Source organism: Trichechus manatus, unplaced genomic scaffold, assembly GCF_000243295.1.
Source record: "Trichechus manatus latirostris isolate Lorelei unplaced genomic scaffold, TriManLat1.0 scaffold00030, whole genome shotgun sequence".
NCBI classification, from domain to species: Eukaryota; Metazoa; Chordata; class Mammalia; order Sirenia; family Trichechidae; genus Trichechus; species Trichechus manatus.
The window spans coordinates 11,377,171-11,401,944 of record NW_004443966.1 but is presented as its reverse complement, the minus strand read 5'-3'; the positions used below and the strand labels follow the sequence as shown (position 1 = coordinate 11,401,944).

Genomic DNA, 24,774 nt, shown 5'->3' with positions numbered 1-24,774 from the left:
CTGAAATTATCCCAATAAATCCTTGAAAATAAAGTGAAAAAGTGGTATCAAATTTCTAACAAGGAAGTCTCTTCCTTTAATGGATGGAATCAACATATTCTTATTCATGTCCAAAAATTACTGAAAAAATCCCATACATACAAGTATATTACAATTAGAGGTTTTCTCTCTTCCCACAAAGATTTGGACTCAAAGACAACTACTACAGCTTTGTGCTCAGCTCCAGAGGCACAAAGGTACTTCTATGGGATGGAATAAAGGCAAGTGTGAGGGCTACCTAATTTGCATAAATGCAATGAATAGCTTGCCACTAACAGGAGTTATCATCCAGTACAGTTAGTTACCCTGGGTGCATCTGTGTTAGGACCTTTAAAAACATAATCCTGTGACCTGACTGGTAAAGAAGCAGCAGGATTAATTTTGTAGTAAAACACAGACGCTAAAAATAGCATTCAATGGTGTAAGTTTAACATTTCACCTATATACTTTCAAAGGTTTGTATATAATCCTTATATTTAAGTCATACCAAAACCTTCAACTTGTCAGTTAAAAGACTTAATGTGACACTCAAAGCTTATTCCAATTTAGTAAAATGTTTAACCATTTTGCTAGTTAAAAATTAAGACTCATGCAGAAAAGACAAATCTTACTAACAGTCTTAGAACATTCTTAAGGGCTGGGGCTTAACATCTCAGCAAAAGACAAATATAATTAAGCGTTACACAGCCAAAAAAGGTATATATATACTGAGAATAGTAGTATAGAATTATGACTTACGAGATACAAGACTCAGAATACTACCCAGTACTATAAATGATAACCACAGGCCAATCGCTGCAGGCTGTGCACTCAATACGGAAGATTCAAGAATGGTAAGCAGTACATTCTATTAGCCATTCATCTGACCAGAGGGAAGGAAGAAGAGGCCCATTTAATCAGTATGTGGCAACAGGAGACAGAGCTTTTTCTCAGAAGAGAGAATCTCGCCATTTAAGAGTAAACGGTGATGGATACATGGTGATTTGTTATACCAGTTTTTTGTATTTTGTTTATGTTAAAATTTTCCTATAATAAAAAAATAAATGGAATGGTAATTCTTCAGCTATAGCTACCCAGGCTAAACTAGATAAATCCTAGTATTGGCCCCCTCACTTTTAGATGGTCCTCCCTTATAATAAATGAACACCATGGGCAAGAAGAAAAGGCATTAATTTAACAAATAACTCCAGTATCTACAGTGCAAAGCTCCGACATGGAGGTGGAGGGAGTAGATTAGGAATATAAGTACGGACAAAGCACACTCCCTGGCTTTGTGGACCTTAGAATCTAACCATCACAAAAGGGCAGGAAGAAACAGAGAGCGCTGGTGATCAGTGGAATGCTAATTTTATGTTTTCTTCTCTGATTTGCAAAGTCCCTCCTCATCCCAGCTTCGGCCTCCCAAGTCATTGTCTAGACCAGCAGATCGCCCTCCAGAGCCTTGGGTGAGAGAAAGCATTGGGACCATCAAAAAATTTTAAAAATAAAACCAAACCCATTGCCTTCTAGTCGAGTCTGATTCATAGTGACCCTACAGGACAGAGTAGAACTGCCTCATAGGGTTTTCTAGGCTGTAATCTTTATAGAAGCAGATCACCAGGTCTTCTCTCCCACAGAGCAGCTGGTGGGCTCAAACTACCGACCTTCTTGTTAGCAGCTGAGCTCTTAACCACTGCGCCACCAGGGTTCCTCATAGGGATTTTAGATCTTATAAAAGTACAAAGTTATTTAGGTATCCACTTTAATGTAAACCAAAACCAGTAACTGAGGACTCTAATGACCTCCTCCAGAGTTGGTTTCACATCAGAGATAGGCTATAGAAAAAGAGTTGCTTCCTGGGGCTTCTCAGGTTGTCTCATTTAAGATACGACCTTCTATAATATTCTTGGGCCCATATGATGAAAGGCTTTGGCACAGACTCTAGTACAGTGGTCAGCAACCTCTTAAAGATCTGACCAGGGACCGTACCACATTCCTAGAGATGTCTGAGAAACGGTGGAAAAAATGGTATGCTAAGGGACTGGAGGCTGTCAGTAAGGGAATGAGTACCAAAAGCAGTGAGGTGGGGGATAACAGGATCTGAGATTTTCTGGTTTTAGTGCAAGGTTAAGTTCCCACTGACTCCAAGGGAGGAAAGGAATCCTGTTGGCTACTAATTTTCACTGACTTCACTGGTAACAGAGAAGGTAAGAGCCAATCTACATGCCATCTCGTGCTCAATTCTATGCCTAGTAAATGTTAAGGAACTGAATCCAAATAGTGTTTACACTACTAATAATTAGATTACTACACCAACAGCCAAATAATAATGCCATTTATATCATGTGTGTACACACATAAACCTACACACTTTGATCACGGTCTCTACTGGATAGCTAGCTCCTGTAGATTGATTTACGTTTTTTATTCCTATTACAGCCAATTAAAAAACTAACATAAAATGTTTTAAAAAGTTCAATTCTCTCTACCAGACTGAATATGTTTTAAAGTATATGTAAAAATCCAGCAGATATTTTTTTAACAGCAAAAGCCAAAATAAGCAGTTTCCAATTTACAGGTGACACAGCAGCCTGTCAAACGCTCCTGCCCCGTTAGCACATATGGTACTTTGATGCATACTACTGAAAGTGATGGCCGTTTTGCAAATATTCCGAAAGCTTTTGTCTTATTTAATAGAGTTAACATGGAAATAAAGATGGCATTTCAATCAAGTTATTTTGTTAAGACCAAAAACATCTTGCAAAGTGTACACTTGAATTGTACTCATCCATAAATTTAAATCTGATTTAGAAGGAGCGATAGTTTGGCTATTAGGACCTGAAGAGAGTTCATTCACAGCAGGACAAGAGTTAGAGCTGGCAGGAACCCCAGAAATTATCTAGTCCAGTCCCCTCATTAACTGGAAGAAGGTGAGGCTCAGAGATGAACGACTGCAAGAGCTACAAGCAGAACTCAAGTCTTGGTCTCCCAGTCATGCTCAAGTCTACCTGCCACTTTTAATCTTTTAACTCCCATAGCATAGTTTAGCATATTTTCTAATATATGCCTAGTATAAAATGTCCTTTCAAATATTCTTTCTCCATCCTCCAATTCCATTTTCAGGAAAATGAATGGCCTCAATTAAATTATGTCTCAGCCTAATGGTCTCCCTTACGTAAGCTGTAATGTAGTTAGCATTTTATACCACTTTATTGCTACCATCAGTCTCCTACAGCTTGGGGGACACAACCATTCTTTAAAACATAAGATTGACAACCCTAGTTTATTTGACATATTGTATAGGGGAGTGGGAAAGGTGACTTGTCAAGTCCCACAAAGGGTGGTGGTACTGCCCCAGGCAGAAGAAAAAAATCAGCCCTCTTCTCTTTGGCAGTGGTGTCACGATTCCTTATCTAACTTTATGCTACTCATCAAATGATGTGGTAGAAGGGAGTCTTTTCATGGTCTTTGTTCTTTTTTTTTTTCAAACACAGGGAATGGATGTCATGCACAGTCCTTATACAAAGTTCATATTTTCCCAATGCTTTGAGATTTTTTTTTCCAGGCTTATGATGTTTGTGAGAAGTCAAACTACCAATCTCCATTTTTCTCCCCTGTAAAAAAAGTTCCATGAACTGAAACCTAAAGACTGGACTGAGTTTTTAGTTACCTACTCAACGGTGATAACTACTTCTGGTGTAAGCCAAAGTTTCTGTCTCTTTAAGGGAGATGAAAGAGATTATCACAATAATGCAAACCACTATTTGTAGCTGCATTTTGTATTCTGTAAATATAAATCACTGAAGACAAAAATTAAGATGTTCATTTTCCCAATGACAAAATAAATGTGACTAGCTCTGATGGGCAATCCAAACTCTTAAGAAGTCTAAATTTGCTGCAGAACCCCTCAGGACTTAAAAGGCCTCTGGCATAACTCGCTGGCATCTCAGAGTTTAAGAGTTACAATTGAGCATACTCAATGCAATGGCTGAAGACAACTTACTCTCATACAGTGAAAACTACTAGAGGGAAATCACAGATAGCACTAGAGAACAATGACATACAAGTTTACATCAAGGCACGATGGCTAAGGGACTTTTTGGGAGACCACAACAGATAAAAAGAACCATTCAAAGCTAAAATAACTGAAAAGCAGGGTCAAGCAGCAAAACACTTCTGAACTGCTTTGAGCCCTGAATTGTCACAATATTTAAAAACTTAATGTTTCTTACTTGAGACAATTTGTCTCCTGAGACAAATTCTCCTGAGAATGAAGATACTTGTTGAAATGCAATTAAAGTAACTCTCTCCTAATACCTAATGTTTCCTGGATTTCTCTCAAGATCCGTCCATGTCCAAGGCAGCATTAAGTCTACACCTGGTAAAAACCCAAAGTTACTTTATTCATATTTGATTCAATACCTAGTTTCTCCCTTAGTTCTTAAAATAATTCTGCAAAAAATTCACTACCTATTTTGAGTAAAATAAATAACAGATGAAGCCTTTTCCTGGGTTAGAAGACACTGTTAGGTATGAAAGCAGAGACTAGTTCCCTAATGTTTTTGGTAATACTTTTTCCAAGAAAAAGATCATTGAACTGCATGTCTAAAATTAGAGCCGAATTTACACACTGATGTCCCAAATGCAATGCTTACTCTGTTGATGAATAAGGACCTATGCTCTTACTCATCAAATATTCCATGGCTGCATCCAAAGCACTCAAAAGAAAAACATAATCTGACAACATAAGGAATAGTCCCCCTAAAACTGTTTATTATGTGAATATATTCCAAATCAATAACTAAAAAAAAAAAAAAAATCAAGTTACAGAGCATGCATAAAATACAAAGTAGCAATTTACAAACAGATAATAGTATCTTTATAACCAATACACTAAAATAATAAAATGGCTACAGAAGAAAACCAAAATGACTGACTACAGCAATGCCTTCCGTGCGCCCCACACGTCATGAGCACCGCAAAAGACAGAGGATTAACTACGAAACAGGAATCTGTGCAAGCCCACATATATATATATTTTTTGGATATCCCATCATCCTGAATAGTATCACTGCAGTTGACACAATTTGCAGAACACTGCAGAGTTAAGTGCTTAATATTATCCACAAAAAAGTAAAACTAAATATTAGTGTGCACATTTCTGAATGAGAAACTAGTTGCTCCATTGATTTCAATAATGTAGTGGAAGAAGGCTATTTTAAGTCTGTACAACGCCTAAATGCATTCTATTTAAACTCAAGGTACTATTTCATCTTACGTACTAAAGAATACATGCCTTTAAGTGATAGCACTTGAGCAGAAATTAACCTCTCATTGTATTCCTTAGACAAACTGAAACCAAAGACTTAACTGGACTATATTCTATAACATACTGCAAAACTCAAATATTAGCACTGTCAAAATAATTATCCATGCCTGTGATAGTTATGGTGATAAAACTAGGTTGCATTTCACTTACTGGAAGGTTTTAAGAAAAAATTAACACTTCAAATTTTGATACTACCAGCATTAAACCAGTTATTGCCTAAGCAATAAAATGCTGCATGATCTGCTGCTGGGAAATTAGATCAGTTAATAACATGGGCCGCCTGATCATTCCAACAGTGGCACCTCAGATGGAACTCCATCAGTCTCTCTAGTTCCCAACCTGCCAGATAGCATTATAAAATAATATGGCCCCAAAACCATACTGCTACCAAAACCGTAAGTCTTTTGTGTTTATTAAGATTATTCTTGGTCAGAAAAAAGTGCCCCCTCTCTAACCAACACTGATGCTTACAAAAATTGAAAAACAAAATTTACTAAACTACACAAACCTTTTAAGGCATTTTAGAAGTTGACTTCCAGAATAATGGAAAAATTTCAAGCTCTCAAAATCCTGCTATGTTTATAGGGCACCTCTTAGATTTGTGGAAATGTACGCTGCACTGAGAGAAGAGTGCATTGACTATAAACTGCTCTGTGGCAAAACATCAGCTGATTTTTAAAGGTCCTCTCAGTTTGATTTGATCAAGACCAACAGGTCTGAGCTTGGAGTGATCAAGTTCTACTATGTCCTACAGTGACAGGCTACCATGATGAAAAGTAAACAATAATTGAGGAATCCAAACATTCAGTTTATTAAACTAAGGCTAGTGAGGCCATACCATGAAAAAGAGCTGCAGTCATTTGGGACAAGTGGATGATTTTATAAAGCTAAAATCAAAGACTGAAGACATGGAAAAATTCATAAGTATGAGAAAGTAATAAAACACAAAAGGTGACCACGAGAATTACAAATATATTTAAATCTCAGACCTGGGAAATGGACTATACACAGCCTTCTAGGGGAGAAGAGCAACGCCTTATATGTTCTGACAGCACTGCACCTTTGGCTTGTTTTCAGTGGTTGGTGGAACGTGAATAGGAACCACATTGTTGCTTGGAGACATGTCATTTTCACGTCTGTCTGACATTTGCTTCTGAGAAACAATGCGGTATATCTCTGAATGAAGAAAAGAAACAGCAATACTTAGTGTGAATAAACCCATCAATAGTTGGTATAAAAGAAACATATAGGTACATTTGCAGGAATGACTGATTTTGAGAATACAAATAAACTGAACAAACAACCCATAATTTACGATTTTATTTTCAAACAGCCAATGATTAGAGAACCGAGAAACATTTCATTCTGCTATACGCAGGGTAGCTATGAGCTGGAACCGACGCCAACCACATCTTACGACAACAAGAGAAGCAAAGGCTTTCCCATTTCAGACGGAAAGGTTCACCAGAGTCAATTAAATAAATCTTCGTTTAAAGAGTCTTACATAGCTTATAGGTTTAGATCTGAATTTAAGCCACAGGGGTATTTTCAATCTGTCTTTAACAAAAAAAGCCTATATACATTGACACTGTTACGTGGAAAAATAAAATTCTGCACTATCACACGCTTCAGGTATTTTTCTGGGATATGAAGGGATGAGCACAACTTCATAAACATGCCAAAATCCCAAAGGACTCTTGGAAGGGAAGGAAGGATAGGTAATGTACTTATCAGTGACCTTCTGAACTAAAATTTAATTAATTACTCAAAAAGGCAACTTACGATTTTGTATGCATCCTCTATTTTTCTTTCATGAAACTTTTTAAAACTAACTGCTTAGTATATGCCTGTCCCACTAAACACGAAACTCTTTGAGGATCGAAATTATGTCTGCCCTATGCACTGAAGCACCTCCAGCATATAGCACATAACCCAAAAAACCAAACCTGTTACTGTCGAGTCCATTCCAACTCACAACGCCCCTGTAGGACAGAGCAGAATTGCCCCATAGGGTTTCCAAGGAGCAGCTAGTGGATTCGAACTGCTAACCTCTTGGTTAGCAGCCAAACTCTTAACCACTGCGCCACTAGAGGTCCATATAGCATATAGTAGGGATTCAATAAAAAATTATTTTCACAAATGTTGTTGATTTTAGCTGCCGTCAAGTCGATTCCAAGTCAAGGCGAACCCGTGTGTGCAGAGTAGAACTGCTCCATAGGGTTTTCAAGGCTGTGAACTTTCAGAAGCAGATCTCCAAGTCTGGCTTCCAAGGTGCCTCTGAGTGGGTTTAAACAGTCAACCTTTTGGCTACTTAGTCAAGTGCTTAACTGTTTTCGAAATGCTATTAAATTCCTCCACAGAAACTATCTTTATTTCATCTTTATTTGGTCTTTTATTGCACTGCCTAAAAATAGTTCCCTCTGACTAGATTATAAATTCCTTAAAAACAGAGAATGTAACTTACTTATCTTTGCTCTTCCAGTACCCAACCCCCTGACAAAAAAAAAAAAAACCCTCAAAAGAAAAGGAAATTCTTAAAACAAATTAACATGATATGCCTTCTAATGTGATGTACTAGGGAGGACCCAGTATCACCTATGTATGTATTCTTGTCAAAAATGTTTAGACTGAATTTAATTATGAGGAAACAATAAGATAAATCCAGACTGAAGGACATTCTACAAGACAATTGGCCTGGACTCTTCAAAAAAAGTTACTCTCATAAAATACATTTTAAAGATTGGGATAAAATGTTGTAGATCTGTGCTGTCCAATACAGTAGCCACTCACTTAAATTAAATAATAAAATAAAAAATTCAGATCCTCAGTCTACTAGACACATTTCAAGTGCTCAATAGCCACCTGTAGCTAGTGGCTACTGTACCAATAATACAGATATAAAACAGTTCCATCAATGCAACATGTGATCCTTGACTAAATCCTGGATTTAAAATTTAAAAAACTAATCTATAAAGGACGTTATTAGTACAGTTAGAGAAATCTGAATATGGACTGTATATCAGATAATACTGCATAAATGTTAAATTTCTTGGATATGGTATATGGTATCGTGGTTATGTAGTAGAACGCCTTATTCTTAGAAAAGACTTAAGTATTTAGCAGTACAATACCAAAATATCTACAATTTACTTTTCAAATAATCAGCAAACAGGAAAAAATATATATATATACACACAAAGAAATAAGCCAAATGTGGCAAAATGTTAATAACTGATGATTCTACATGGGGAATATATATAGATATTCATTGTATTATTTCTGTAAAATTTTTCAAAAATTTTAAATATAAAGTTATGAGGTAAAAAAGAGAAAGCAGAATGGTATCTTCAAAATGCTCTGCAATGTATGGACATTATTTGGATCCTAATTTAAACTGTCACGGTGACCCCATGTATGCAGAGTAGAACTGCTCCATCGGGTTTTCAAGGCTGCGACCTTTTGGAAGCAGATCACTAGGCCTGTCTTCTGAGGCACCTCTGGGTGGGTTTGAAACACCAACCTTTAGGTACTTAACCATTTGTACCACCTAGGGACTCCTTCGCCGTGAATGGAATAGACTTGATGGACAACAAATTTAGACTGTAAAAAAAAACACTGGGACAGTCAAGAAATGTCAATATTACATGCATAATACATGATAACAAGGAATCACTGCCTTTTTAAAAGTGGCTTTGTTGTTACAGGTTTAAGTGCTAATCAGATATGCATACCGAAATGTTTAGAAGTGAAATGATGTAGTATCTAGAATCTGCCTCAAAATAATGGGGGAGGGAGTACGTAGAAGAAAGACTGGCCATGAGCTGACTGATGACTATTGATGGTTACATGGGAGTTCATGATACTATCCTACTTTTGGTATGTTAGAAATTTTCCATACCAAAACGTTAAAGAAAAAGAAGTGTATTAATTGAATTAGTACATTTTCTCCAAATTAAAAACTAATTTCCCTAAAGTTGAACAACACAGCAAACTGTAGTCAACTGAATATGTAAACTAACAACACTGACAGTGAGTGTAACCTTTTCTGACCCTTTTTTGAGGAGGGGTTTAAAATTTGTGTTTGAGATGGCTGATCACGGTTTAAATGTGAAGAAGCATTAAAGAGGAAAAACTAGATTACTACTAATTAGAGTTTTGGGTTTTTTTTTTTTTTTTTTTTAATGCAAATGATGTGGAGCCTTAACTTAGATTCCTTTCATTAGAAAGTGATAGGATGGGACAGTGTCAAGGGTAAAGAGGATAGTCATTCAATCAGGCTAGTGGCTGAGGACTGAAGATAATCATGAACTTACTGCTAAACTATACCATTCATTCTTTACATTTTCTTTCTAATACCAAACCGAGTAACTCTTCTTTTTCAGTCAAATGATTAAACATGTGACTCCTACAAGTTTCAACTTCTTTACAAGTTATTTGGAGATTAATTTAGGGGAACTCACCCCACCCAAAAAAATAATGGTAGGTTCTTACATAAAAAGCAAGTAAGCATAATATTGGAAGAAAGGCAAAGGCAGGCTTCTCAGAGAACACAGGGAGGTAAATAATTAAAAAGATCTCATTACAAAGCAAGAAATTTGAGCAGTGTTGTAGAACTGCTTGCAAGTACCGCACACTGTTTTTTTAGAAATGGATTACTCCTGCACTTGCTCCAGTCACCAAAAAGACACCTGTTAACAAAAACTCTAACAAGGTGACAAAGAAAAACAAAACTGTTGGTCAGAAAATTAGGATGGAGAAAATGTTCTTCCAGGTAGAATCTTTTACCTGGTTCTATAATTTTATTAATTATGGAGCACTACAGGGCTCCATAAGTTACCTACTTAATTTTTCTCTTGGCTGGGTGTGTTATTTGGAAGGGGTGGGGTGGGGGGAAGGCTTTGATAAGAAAATAGGAACAGGTACCTTCCAGCTGGTATCTGATTAGAGAAGGTTATTAAGTGGGGAGAGGGGGCAGGACAAGTAACTTGCTAAACCAGACCTAAGAATTTTCCTCTTTCAAGGGCACATTCTCCTTTAGAATCAAAAGAATGTGATACACCAATGCCTGTGGGGTCACTTTTCAAGATGTACAAAGTGTAAGTAAGGTTAGAAAGAGAAGGAATTCTGCCTTATTTTATATCAGGATCTCTTGTAGGAGATCTAAATATCAAGTAAAATACTAATATAAGACAGTTTTATAAATATAACCAGTTAAGGCTAAATATAAAGAACATACACCTACTTCTACTCTAATAGAAGTATAGATTATAGTAAGCTGCAAAAGAATTCAAAGGAATTGAACTGTTTCAAATTGGGGAACCAGCAGAGTTAACCATTTTCAACCCCTCCAAGAACCGTGAAAACAGCAGAGGCCTGAGGTATCCCACCACAGCCTACAGTGCCTACAGTAGCCAGGAACCTTTGGTAGTGAATAGCACATCGTCGGAAGTGGTTAACCCACCAAGTCACTGAAGAGCTAGGAGCAGACTCTGTGCTGCTGAGAAGTATTAAAAAATGAGAGTAAGGATTTATAAATTAGTACATATCTCTGAAAATGATCAATCTCAAATCTAATGGTAAATCGGAAGTTTAGAGCTACACATCAATCCCATAGTGAACTGACAATGGATAAGAAGTTTACCCACGTACATAAAAGTATTGGTCCCAGATGCTTATTATTGGGTTATTTCTTTCACAAGCATCAAGTTCAGCTGTAAGGGCAAAATGGAACTTTTATCAATATTATATTCATATATTATTGCTTAATTGCAACGTAATTTTGAGCCACAAGTGATTCATAAAACAAACACAACCATAAAAGGTTGTACCAAAATGAGATACAGTATAGGAAAAGACAGAGCTTAGTGAGGCATGAAAAATTTACAACAAAATCATCATCAGAGCATAGCATAGAACAATCTCTGAACTAAACTCAATAGTACTAGGTCAGAAGCTTTTGACAGGTCTTCTTCAAACCCATTGCTCACCATGTAAACTTTTGAAAGTCAAAAAAATGCCCAGATTTGATACACTGGCACATATTTAAAGAGTTTTCACATGCCAAGAACAAAGCTGCTACACCTAATTAAAAGATTCTCACTACTGCAATAAAATTAAGGCCTCTAAAAAATACCATCAGCAAAACTATATGTCACAGAGTTGCTGTCAAATTTGTGATGTCAAGAATGCCACGGGTCTCGGCTCCTCTCCAGAGGCTGGATGAGAAGGCAGAAAGGGACAGGAGCTGGTTGGATGGACACAGGAAACCCGGGGTAGAAAGGGAGAGTGTGCTGTCACATTATAGAGATTGCAACTGGTGTCACGTAGCAATGCGTGTACAAGTTTTTGTATGAGAAATTGACTTGAGCTGTAAACTTGCACCTAAAGCACAATTAAAAAAAAAAAAATGCCACAGCTCTATTCTAAAAAAAAAAAAATTACAATTAATTTTGGAATAATAATTAAGATAAATTTTCTAATACATAATTTTGCATCTTTAAAATTAAAAAGCTTTTTTTTCTTCCAGCAACATAAAAATACAAAGCAAATGTTTCCTTAATATCTTTTAACATTTAAAGCAGAATTAAGCATAATGAAATTACTGTTCTCTTTTTTTTTCCTACATATTAATACTTCCACTGATCTATTAAGAGGAAGAAAAGTTTAAAACATCCAAAGACTTATAAAACAACACAGATGTCTAATGCCATATGCAGTGATCTCTAACCCCACAGATCAACACTGAGATTTATGCAGGAAGCTGAGGTAACAGTGACTATAGAGAAGACAAGTGGTAGTAAATGAAATGGAAGTCGTCTTTGCTTTTAAGCAACATTGATTAAGCAGTAACCGAAGTTCTATCTAGAGTGAATGTTAAGGAAAATAGTCAGCTGTTCTTAATCTGTAGGGACAAAACAGCTCAATTCTAACCATATATCACTGTTAATTAGTTCATGTTTGAATGCATCAGACGTTCAATGTTATAAAACGATACATACAATAGCTATACTGCAGATGGAAGACGGACTTGGATTCATCTTCACTCAATATCAGAATAAATGGGCTGAAATTATAGCCAGAAGAGATTTGATGGGACACAGAAAAAATCCCAACAATGAGGAATGACTAAAAAGTTTTTTCAAGTGAGGTTTTCAGAGGCCTAAGAGACTCACAGACATCCAAGGTGATTCAACTCACTCATTTTAAACCCTACAGAACCTAAGGGCCAGGGAGGTTCAGTGACTTAGCTACACAGGGATTGGGAGCAAAACTGCAAAAGCAAAAACCTGAAACTCCTGGGTCTCAATTTAGTACTCTACATGTTGACCCAAGAGAATCCTCACACGTGGTTATAAATGAAAAAAGTAGGATCTGAAGACATACTGCATATTTAATCAAATCTTACCTGCTTTAAACAATCTGCAGTGAAACTTAACACAGAGAAGATTCTAAAGGAAAGCTATAGTGTGCCAAAGACAATTTATCCAACCCCAGCACCAGTTCTTTTATTTACTATTCTTCTGATAACAGAAAAGAATTCTCATAAAATACTTAGGAATGTAAATCACCAGTAATTATTTTATTTTTAATGAAGTTGTTTTTGTTTTGTTTTTTTTTCGTGCCTTAACTGGTATTTTTGCTACAAATTTATTAAGTGTTCACTATGTACCAGGAGGAGCCCTGGTGGCACAGCGGATAAGAGCTTGGCTGCTAACCAAAAGGCTGACAGTTCGAATCCACCAGCCGCTCCTTGGAAATCCTATAGGGCAGTTCTACTCTGCCCTATAGGGTCGCTATGAGTCAGAATCGACTCAATGGCAACAGATTTTTTTTTGGTATGTACCAGGAACTAGCTAAGTACTTTACGTGCACTACCTCATGTACTCGTGTTTGGAGTCTAGTGACAAACCATTCCTTTCTGTAGGTTACAGGGATAAAAAACCTTAAGTCACAACAAAACAGTCAAGTCAAAGCATATCACAAGGTATTTATAAATATAAGCTCACTCTCAAAAAAGAAAGAACTCCCCAAAACATATTTGAATTTTACAGAGGAAGAAAGCCTTATTTTTAAGGTGTAGAAAGGTTAACTAACTTGCCCAAGATTACAGAGCTCATAACAAGTGGAGGAGCCAGGACTAGAACCCAAATCAGGCTTCCAAGTCCATGCTCTTAACTCTAGGCTTTATTCCCTACATTTTTACAGTAAAATAAGGCGATATTTAAAAGTTAAAATCTGTTTACCTCTAATACAAAGAGTAAATTAAAATCTTGTTACATTATTACTGGAGACTCATTTTTTCCAACTATTTATCCATATAGACTTTATAGAACAAGTCCACATAAGACTATTATATATTAAGATTGCACTCTAAATCTATAGAGTTCTTAAAAATAATATACAATTTAAAAATACTTAAAAACAACCCATGGAAGTCCTTACTAGAGGATTAAGATTAAATTTACTGATAATTTGGTCAATTTAATAAAGTCAGATTAAATATGAGTCAACATACAAATAAAATGTCTTCTTGTCCCCGAGCTTGACCTGGTCTGCACAGCATGAACTTTGTTCCTTTCCCGCTACACATTTAAACTTTTCTATGTGAAATCATTTACTGATTTTCCCCAGCAGGTGACACCTGGCTCCTTCTACAATGTATCATGGGAGAATTTTACTTTTTGTTTTTTAATTTAAATTTTCAAGTATATATTTTTCCCAAGCATTTTCTGCAACACATCAGACCTAAGAATGCCTTTTTTTTTTTAAACTGAATTTCAGAAGAGCATTTATATCTTCTCGTAGCCGGGATCTCAATAGGTCCCTAATGAAAGTTTTATTTCAGCATAACTTTGTGCTTGTGACCATGAAGTATGGAATACATTCACTGAAGTAATAATAGAAGTCAACAAATTATTTTCAAAGTATTCTTTCCCACTATACACTAGATGAATTAGGATGACTGAAGCTCAACAAGCAAGGATTGTAACTACTGTTGTATTCTAAATAGCTCTCGCTATAGTAACTCACAAACAATAATAGTTTCAGTTTTTTTTATTAATTTGTCTAAATTACCTTTACAAACGTTCAACTCCCAGTGGTATAATTTCAAATGAAAGTTTTACCTGTCAGGATTGTTTGAAAAGCAGCTTCTACATTTGTAGAGTCTAGAGCAGACGTCTCAATGAATGACAAACCATTCTTTTCTGTGGGGAGACACAAAAACTTCAGTCACGTTAAGTCTTAATATAGGGATGTGATACACTCAAGCACTCAGAAGGAAAATAACAGAACTTTCTAAAATATAAAACCACGCTAGCACAAAGAAATGCTGGGATTAATATCTGTATTAGAACTGAAAGACTGACTATACAAACGAACAATGGCCAGACCATATTAGAAATAGAAAAAAATAAACAAATAAAAATAAAACATAAAACCACCCTATCTTTTCAGGCAGTAAGGGCACCATTCTATCTCCACTTTAGCAGACTAAAAACTGTGAGAAACTTTCATTGACTTCTTAATTAAAATAATTACTTCTGATATCTGAACTCTACCACTAGCAATGATACTACTCAAACTACATGAACTCATCAAGATACCCAGCTATTTTCATCCCCTACTATCTATCTACTATCCTTCTCCCTTCACACCACATAGCTATGGTATGAACATGGGAATATGTGATTCACTTAGAATAAATTCTGTAATTATATTATTTGAAATAAAGCTGCTTCTTGCCTGAGAAACTAAAAAAACTGTTAGAGGAATCTTTTACTCACAACATAATCACTAGTGCAAGGTCACAACTTTCACCAATCAAGAATGCACGATGCTGCATTCTAGTACAGGACTGGGCCAGAACATGGGTAAGAGATTGGCTAATCCTCTGTGAAATCAAAAAAATTATGGCCACTAAGCAGCTAGACTCCTGTTGGTCCAGACACTCCCTGGGCCATTGCTTTTCAGACTGACATATAAAATACAGAGGCATACTGGAAAAATAAGACAGGAAGCACAGAATAAACGGACAGATTTTGTCTACCATTTATATTCAACTTTTTGGCAACAAAAGCTCAAAATTCTACAATGTTTTAATGACTCAGCATTAAGCAAAGAACCATGTACTAAAAACCAAACCCACTGCCGTTAAGTCGATTCCAACTCATAGGGACCCTATAGGAGAGAGAAGGGTTTCCCCCAAAGGGTTTCCAAGGAGCAGCTGTTGGATTTAAACTGCCAATCCTTTGGTTAGCAGCTGAGCTCTGAACTACTGCGCCACCAGGGCTCCATATAGTCATCACAAATTTTCGAAACAATAATTCTTGCTAAATATTTATGTCTATTTTTCTGAAACTACTGTAACTTACTACCCTCACTGGAGGGGTTAAATCAAAACTGCAAGAGAAAACACTAAGAAATACAGCATCGCCTTAATATCATGGAATATGTTTATCACTAACCTGCGAAAGCTCTTGCTTCATCTGTAGGAACTGCCCTGAGATGGCGTAAATCACTCTTATTGCCCACAAGCATGATAACAATGTTACTATCAGCGTGATCTCTCAGTTCTTTCAGCCATCGCTCTACATTTTCATATGTGAGATGTTTAGCAATGTCATAAACCAATAAGGCACCTACGGCTCCACGATAGTATCTGAAAACAGAAAATACATTTGACTATTAGAAAACAACCACAAGACAGAAGCAAACACCAGGAAGAACTCAAAATAAAATGGATTAGTTATTTTTTAAAACACACTTATAAATAAATTTCAAAATCTTAATCCTGGAGTTCTTAAAAGGAAAAAAAAACCCACAAAATAGTACCTTTTCCATTACCAAAAGTCAGCTAATTCACTTGACGGCAGTCTACTTTACAGAACTTAAAAACCATGAGACTTACGCTGATGTTATAGCTCGGTATCGCTCTTGCCCTGCCGTGTCCCATATCTGTGCCTTTATTGTTTTCCCATCAACTTGGATGCTTCTTGTTGCAAACTCGACTCCAATGGTGCTCTTGCTTTCCAGATTAAACTCATTTCGAGTGAATCGAGACAGGAGGTTACTCTTTCCAACACCAGAATCTCCGATAAGGACAACTGAAAAGACATAAAGAACTTAATGTCAAATGAAGGAGGCAAACACATTCAGTAACACCACCACGTTTTTTCAATAGAATGAAGTTTGGCTTCAGAGTTAAAAAAAAAAAAAAAAAAAAAAACGGCATCTGATCTCTTAAAAGAGGCCAGAGAGGAGGGGAGGTTCAGTTGCCCATGTTCTTGACCTGCTATTAATCCGTAAGATCAATTTATTCTTTTTAATCAGTTTCTGACTGCAGGATGAATGACTTTCACAAATCATCTGCTTAGCACGTGAAGCTAAGACAGTAGCATCCTGTCTTAAACATGCAATTTTAATCATAGACCCAACAGAATCTGATGACAGGTTAATGCATTTATGGTAGCTATACCAAATTTACTACCCTAGAAGGTAATAACTTAAAAGATAAATTGCCAACCAAATGGAAAATCTGAGATATTAAAATGTATGAGACATGACAACAACAAAGGATGCTAGTGGATGAGGAGGAAGAGAATGAATATGTTCTACTTAGTTTCATCAAAGACTGGGTGTGACCTAAGGACTCACACCGAGGCAAAATGAAACATGTTAAACATATGAGGCACCAGGCTTATAAACTTCACCACCCAGATCACAGAAACTACAATGACCCTTTAATAGCTGCATTTATCAGGTTGGTACAGGAAGCTAGAGACGAAAACCAAACAAATGAACAAACAAAAAACACTAAGGCTAAATGCTGGGCCTGGGAAGCTGACTTACAGTTCTATTTACTCTGAGTCAAGGCCAAAGCAAGAAGGGCATACACTTTCCCTTATGACTTCAGGAATTTTTTTTTAAATAGGTTTTGATTAGATGAGTTCACTCCCTATGGTTATCACAGGAGGCAGTTTATGTACGAACTAAATAGATGGAGACTGTTTCTCACCCAAAGCAACGTTACACTTAGAATTTCAGACACAATGGAGAAGCAGGCAATTAAGACAACTTTTTTAAAAGCATTTTCTATCTGAATTTAAAGAAGAAAACAAGTTCACAGGTTTATAGAATCTGAGGCAGATAACATAATTCCTTTTGTTTGTAAAAAATTTTATCAGCGTTTCAGGAAAGACATTATTTCTACAGTTGACTACCAATGCTTCCTCTTATCCGCCTAAACTAGTGAGCTGATTTAGACACCTGGACTAGAAAATCAAATATGCAAGAATAACACCAAGCACGCTTTACTAAGGGGATCAGCATTTGGCAGGAGGGTTAGAGAGGAAGGTAAAAACTGTGAGAGCTCACTGCACTCTGGTCAGAAGGCAAAGAGACTCCATTATGCATTCCTTCCTTGCCACAAGACTGGATATAAGCTGGCCTCTGGACAGTCTTGGGAGAGAGTACACTATCAAATGCATCTTTCTGGCTTCCTTCATCAGCTGATTCAGCAAGAAATCACCCAGGCAGCAGTGACTCCATGCAGCACAAAGAGTAGTTATTTCTAATTATACAGTCAATTAGAAGTTGTTACAGGTGATGTGGCAATCACATATATTAAATGCTTTTATTTGGATACTGGGGAAAAAGATGTCAAGGTCATGGAATAATGTATAAAAACGAAGCACTTCCAATTTTACAGGATAGTTGGTTGATATGCTTCCAACGTCTACATTCTGGACATGAAGTCAAATGCCAGTTTCAGTAATAGAGTCTACCTAACATGCCTCTTGGAGCCCTCGTGGTGAGTGATTAAGCGCTGAGCTGCTAACCAAAAGGTTGCAGTTCAAATCCAACAGCTGCTCTCTGGAAACCCTCTGGGGCAGTTCTACTCTGTCCTATAGGGTCACTGTGAGTTGGAATCAACTCGATGACAATGGGTTTTTTTGTTTGCTTGTTTTTTATTATGCTTCTCAATATAGGAGGCTGGGTGTTCTGTTCAGGAAATCTACTTTGAATCACTTCTGGTCTGACACCAGCACCGAGGTATAAAAGCCTAACCTGAGATGGGAATAGGGAAGAAGGGTAAAACCAAAATGTTACAACATTCCTACTTCATGGTATATTGTTAGTTGCTGCTGAGTCACTCCAACTCATGGCAACCCTCCACCTGGTCCTGAGCCATCTTCACGCTCAAGTCCATTTTTGCAGACACTGTGAATTCTGAGTGCCTTCCAACCTAGGGGGTTTCCAGCCCTGTATCGGGCAATATTCTATTGTGATGCATAGCGCTCTCAATGGCTAATTTTCAGAAGTAGGTCACCAGGTCTTTCTTCTTAGTGTTAGTCTGGAAGCTCCTCTGAAACCTATCTACCATGGGTGACCCTGCTGGCACTTGAAATACTGGTGGCACAGCTTCCAACATCATAGCAACACACAAGCCACCACAGTAAGACAAACTGACAGGCAAGTGGTGGGCACTTTGATATCAACTAGTAATTCAAGAGCCAGTCACACAGTATAAAGCCAAAGAGTGTGTAAGTACATGAGTAAAACAGGACAATGCCTTTGGGGGGAAAAAAAAACACTCAAAGAAGACCCTCACCCTCCCACAAAACTCGAGCAGTTTCTAGTTAAGGTTTCTTTCCTTCTGACTTCCACTTTAACTAATGATTATGTTCATTATGGGGACATCCTCAAATCTTTATGCCATCAAATAGTGAGGGACTTTTTTCCTCAATGCAAGTGATTATTAAAAATAGTCTCCTTACCTAAAAATAATTCAAGACTCACAATTTATGCTATCATAGCCCAGAGAATTAAAACAACAGTGAATGCTTTATACAGTACAAAACTGTTATCTCAACTAGACACAGCCAATATTGCCAGAGTTGGAAGCAGCAACTTGTTAAAGAATTATATATTAAATGACAACAAAAGATAATAGTTCTATAAGAACAGGGCTGTCAAAAAGATGCTGAGAAATGATACAAAAAAGGAAACCGGCTTCTATTCAGTTACCAAATGAGAAATCAGAACGTGCAGAGTTACATTTAGGATCACTAAAATAAACAAACGAGAATGGATTAAATTACCTGAACAGCACAGGAGAATCTACTGGCTGTGATTTAAAAAAAAACCAGCTTCATGGACTTTTCTTCATCGACTCAAATTTGAATACTTTCTAATCAAAATAGTTTCTCTCATTTAGATGATATTTAATTGTCTTAAGATGTGATAAACTATATAATCACATCCATACTTCGAGAAAGGAATTTGCAGTAACTTTTCTGTTTAGAAATGAGCCCTGGTGGTGCAGTGGTTAAAGGCATTTGGCCGCTAACCACCAGTGATCTGAACCCACCAGCTGCTCCTCGGGAGAAAGATGTGGCAGTGTGCTTCTGTAAAGATTTACAATCTTTGAAACACTATGGGAGTTCTACTCTGTCCTACAGGGTCCCTATGAGTCAGAATCAACTAGATAGCAGTAGGTTTGGTTTGGGTTTCTGTTTAGAAGTCCCTAGGTAGTGAAACAGTTAATGTACTCAGCTGATAACCGAAAGAATGTAGGTTGGATTCTATCTAGACGTGCCTCGGAAGGAAGGCCTGGCAATCTACCTCCCAAAAAATCAGCCACTGAAAACCCTATGGAACCATTTCTACTCTGACACACAAGGGGTCACCATGAGTCAGAGTCGACTCTATGGCAACTGGCTGGTTCCTATGTTTTCCATAACTAGTATCTTAGGTTAAAAGTAGTTCCACTTTAAACATTTTATAACTATCGCCATCTATGTGGTGTATATATATATACTAAATGATACAACCAAATTAAACAACAGCATCTAGCGATTAAACATCTATAACCAAAATAAAACCAAACAGCATTTCTAAAATAACCTAATAGTATTTATCACCTTTGGTTAACCTCATCTGATGAATTTTAAGTATCATCTCTAATACCCGATATTAAATTTTGCTCATAATATACGTCAAATATCAGGCTGCTAAATGCCATAAAAGCAAAATATACGTATAAATTGTCCATTATTTAACACAAATTTCTATCTCTACAACCACACTTAGTTTTATACTCTCTTGCTGACTAGTTTACCGCACTAAAATTTAACTCAATATATCAATCACAGTGTATCTGACCTAAAAGTTACAACCCTATAAAATAACTAATCATTTTCGTACTAGTATTCATAAACGAACAAGGAGATGTTTCTACTCCTTCAACTATATTCACAGTCCAACCTTATCAAAAGCATTTGTAAAATAAAATGCATTCATTAAGGCTAAAGTCTAGACAAGTTTTTCCAGATTCAGCAGAATTCAAGTTGCTCAACCAAAAGCTGTGAAAGAAAAACTACCAAGATACAAGACAGCAAAGTTCCTATGATCCTTTCTACTGACAATCAGCTGATGGTTAATTACTATCGAATTTCGGTGAAATTGAAAAGAAAATGCTGTGAGCAATAGACTATATAACCAGACATTTTTAGAAAACATGATTTCAATTAGACTAGTGTCTACTACATTTATTTGTAAACAGGAACTGTGATTGATGCTTACTTGACGTACGTGTCCCACATGGCCTAAACACATCATATGTAAATACTTGTAGAATTAAGGTTTTTAAAATAAAAAATCAAGTCTTAAAAAATAAAACTCATTTCCCCCATCAAAAGTCTCACTGTCCACATTAACTAAAGATTAATGTTCAAGTACAAATTCATAATGTACAATAATTGTCCTGCTCTCCCCACATCAAATTTCCATTTGGACTACTCCATCCTATCCTAATCACAATATGCCTTCATTTTCCACTGGTTAAAGTTACAAATTATCGTCCAATTCTCTCAACTATTTAGTTTGCTAGGTAAGCCTTCTTACTGAGATACAGCTTCTCTGTAGAATGAAATCATTTAAAAATGAAATCATTCTTCCTTCCCTTTAAAATATGATTACTGTAATGATTAACAAATATAATCATTATATAAAATGATTTTTTTAAATGATCATTTACATAAGAAAAAGCTAAATAATCAGCAATGAAGTTTTTAAAAAGTGATTCACATCCTGTAAACTCTTTAAAAAAGTGAAAATCCTTACCACTAGATTGTTTAAAACACCCTATTTTAAAACAGCAGAATGTGCAACAAAATGAAATCTTAACCCTTGGAAACATAAAATACTTTAGAGGCTCCAAGCTTGGAGTTTCTTTACTAATATTTAAATGCTCATGTATTTATAACGATTTAAGGTTTAAAAAACTGACTGAATCACAGTAACTTCATTATTATCATTTATTGAATCCACACAGAAGCTAAAATTTCACAGTGTCATTTAATCCTTACAATAGAGGGGTCCTATCTCCATTTTATAGATGAGAAAACTGAGGTTCAAAAAGGTTAACTTTCCCAAGGTCACAGAGCAAATATAAGACCTGAGCCAGGATTTGAATCAAGGTCTATACAATTCCAAAGCCCTCAATCATTGTTAGATGGGTGGTCTAATTGCAAAATTATTTTGATATCAGAAGTTTAAATTCCTTAAACTAATTCAGGATAATTAATATTATTAATTAAAAAATAAACGGATTTCTATGACCAACATTCTAGTTACAAACCAAACAGGAGAAATACTCTGAACAATCTATCTTGTTCTAAATTAATTACTTCAAAGGTAGCTAGCTGCTCTCTGCCATTGTGCCTCATTTAAGAAAACAAAGCTCCCTTTAATGACTAAACCCCAAAGTCTCCAGGGACTCACAAAGTAACTTCACATCACCCCAGATGCCTTCAGCAAACAGTACGTAAAGGAACCTCGGTTTCCCTTTTTTATTTGTAAACTGCATTAAGGACCCTTTTCTCTGTAAATGCCTTTCCAACATGGGGGTGAGGGTGGATATCAAAGGTTAGAACCCCACTATTACAACAAGGATATATCATCACCTAGTATAACAAGATTTGCGAAGTATTGGTAAAGCAAAGCATTGTTTCCTGCCTCATTTAGTCAATCATTCCTCGCACCCAATGGCAAAGTCAGACACACTGCCTAACACTCCTTTTAAACTCCACCCTCCACTGTAAAGCTTTAATAGCAATGGCTTCTTCCTCCCTAGTAATGATCTTTGTTCAGCACACTACTGATGGCTGCCCTCCTAATTCAGAAGCAGAGAAAGAGCATCAGAGTGAGAGCATTCACGAGACAAAAAAGCGTTTACTGTGCTCTTGTCTCATTGAAAACTGTACCCTTTATCTTTGTTGATTAAAAAAAAACTATTTGGATTCTTTCCGGACTAACTAATAAGCAATTCTGTCTATCCACTACCCCCCACTCTCCAAATGTTTTGTCCGAGGGCACTACACGTTTCTCTATCTTATAATATTTAATATGACCAAAAGAGCACACAACCCCCGCCCACCACCACCACCTTTTGGGAAAGGTATGGGTCCAACTAGGACTCTTTCCTTCCTGTTCTAAAAACACCAAAAGACTGGATCCTCCCAGCGTTGCAGCAGGAAGCAACCAGACCATAGTGATAAAGCAAGCTAGTATTTGTGCAGCGCACAACCTTTCCTGCTCAGGAACTGGGCCTTCAGGTCTGGCAGGGATAAGAGCCACCACCCATCCGCAACCCCCTCTCATGAGTTATCCCAGGCTGGACGCCGCTGGGAAGGGCCGGCGGGAGTGGGAAGTCATATCAGTGTGCCGGGTCACTGCGACAAGTGCGCGCCTGGGTGACAGACAATTCCTCTGCCCCCCACCCCCACCCCCCAGGGTCGCACCGGAGACGTGGAAGCTACAATCACACTTTGGGGAGAGATGGTAGAGAACAAGCTGCCCATCCGCGGGGCGGCCCGGGAGGTTACTGACCGCGAGAACTGCGGGAGTAGCGGGGTGGAGGTGCGGGTGGAGTCCACTGACCCGCTCAGATTTTCCCAGGGCAGCGCCGGGGGATGAAGGAAGCCGGCTAGGAGGGGCGTCCGGCTGAGGGGAGGGCCCTGAGGAGAGGAGGCTCGCTCGGGGGTAGAGGGAAGCAGGTAAGACCTGGAGCGGGAGTCCCTGGGCCGAAGGACAGACGGAAAGGGAAGCGAAGGGCCTGCCGGAGGGGCTCCTAGAGGGGATGTGCGCGAGGAAGGGTGTACACCGAGGGGGAGGGGGCGCTGAGGCAAAAAAGACAGATGGCAGGAGGGGCCCTTCGATGGGGCCTTAGAGCCCGGGGAAAGGAAGCAGGAAGACCATTTGGGAAAAGGCAGTCGCCGTGAGGGCAGCCAGTGAGGGGTTCTGGGGCTAGCGAGGGCTATGGGGAGGGTCGCTAAGAAATGGGTGTGTGGTGGGGACCCCTTATATGAGGGGAGAGAAGCTGAACTGGGAGACGACGGGGCGAACCGCACAGAAAGGAAGGGCTGCGGCAGGCCCATTTCTGTGCAGGGGTGGCCCGCGCGCGGGTCCCCCGGGAGTGTCCCGGGCCCCCGAAGGGGGACTTGGTAGAGAGTGGGAGAGCCCATAGTCTCACCTTTGAAGAGGTAGTCGTACTCGTCGTCGCGGGTGCCCATTGCGCGGCCGAGGAGCGGAGGGGCGGGAGCTGCAGCGGTGTCGGTAGGACCAGGGGGCGTCGCTGCAGGGGTAACCCGAGCGCCGAGCTTCAGATGCCGGACCGGGTAAAGAGCCCCTCCCTGCCGCTGCGCCACTTCCGGCAGGCCCCAGCCCCTCAAGGGAAGTACTTCCGGGGAGGCGGCGCACCGCCTCCGAGACTAGGAAAGTGGTATGTGGCCTGCGTCGCCAGCGCCTTCGAATTCTCAGTCCCTCAAGAAGGCTCAAATAGGAAAATGAATCCTGGATTCCCAGCTGACCACACTTTTAATGGCCTCTCGCTCATTCCTTACCCACCTTGCGCTACCTTGCCGGAACCGGCGCTGGGAGCACGTCAGACCCGCCTCCGGGTGGTTGGTTTGTGCGTGGAGGCGGAGTTATTAAGGTTTAGATAGCTGAAGGCGAAAGCTTGGGTATGGTGGTTCCATGGTGTAATGGTTAGCACTCTGGACTCTGAATCCAGCGATCCGAGTTCAAATCTCGGTGGAACCTGCAGGAGTTAGTTCTTTTCTGACCATAATTATAATTCATTTATTTATTCACTAGGTCGTTGTTGTACAACTGCGCTATGCCTGGCGTTGCACTAAATAGGATAAGAATTTCGCGAAGTATAAATTTTGCCTCCAGAGATCTCACAAATTTCCCCCCTTCAATTCGGTACTATCTGCCACCTGCCACATGAGAACTTTGTAAGGAGCTTCTTCACTTAGCCTCTTTAGCCTCAAACCCTAATTGAAAAGCTTCTTCAATGAAACGCGATTCCTATTCTGGAATTTTCTATCTCCAGCTCCATTAAACAACAGGCAGGCTCTTCT

General features: G+C 38.3%; 1 protein-coding gene and 1 non-coding gene across 2 annotated transcripts; one reads left to right on the top strand and one right to left on the bottom strand.

The window, feature by feature from the left end:
* Nucleotides 1-3,492: 3,492 nt before the first annotated feature.
* RAB11A (RAB11A, member RAS oncogene family) lies at nt 3,493-24,054 on the bottom strand. Its single transcript, XM_004374676.3, has 5 exons — nt 23,883-24,054; nt 16,257-16,452; nt 15,814-16,007; nt 14,473-14,553; nt 3,493-6,523 (listed from the first exon to the last, which is right to left on the bottom strand). The coding sequence occupies exons 1-5, from the start codon at nt 23,920-23,922 to the stop codon at nt 6,384-6,386; spliced, it is 651 nt and encodes a 216-aa protein (XP_004374733.1). The 5' UTR covers nt 23,923-24,054; the 3' UTR covers nt 3,493-6,383.
* Nucleotides 24,055-24,379: 325 nt separating this feature from the next.
* TRNAQ-CUG (transfer RNA glutamine (anticodon CUG)) lies at nt 24,380-24,451 on the top strand. Its single transcript has one exon. It is a non-coding gene; the product is annotated as a tRNA-Gln (tRNA).
* The last annotated feature ends 323 nt before the right edge of the window (nt 24,452-24,774 follow it).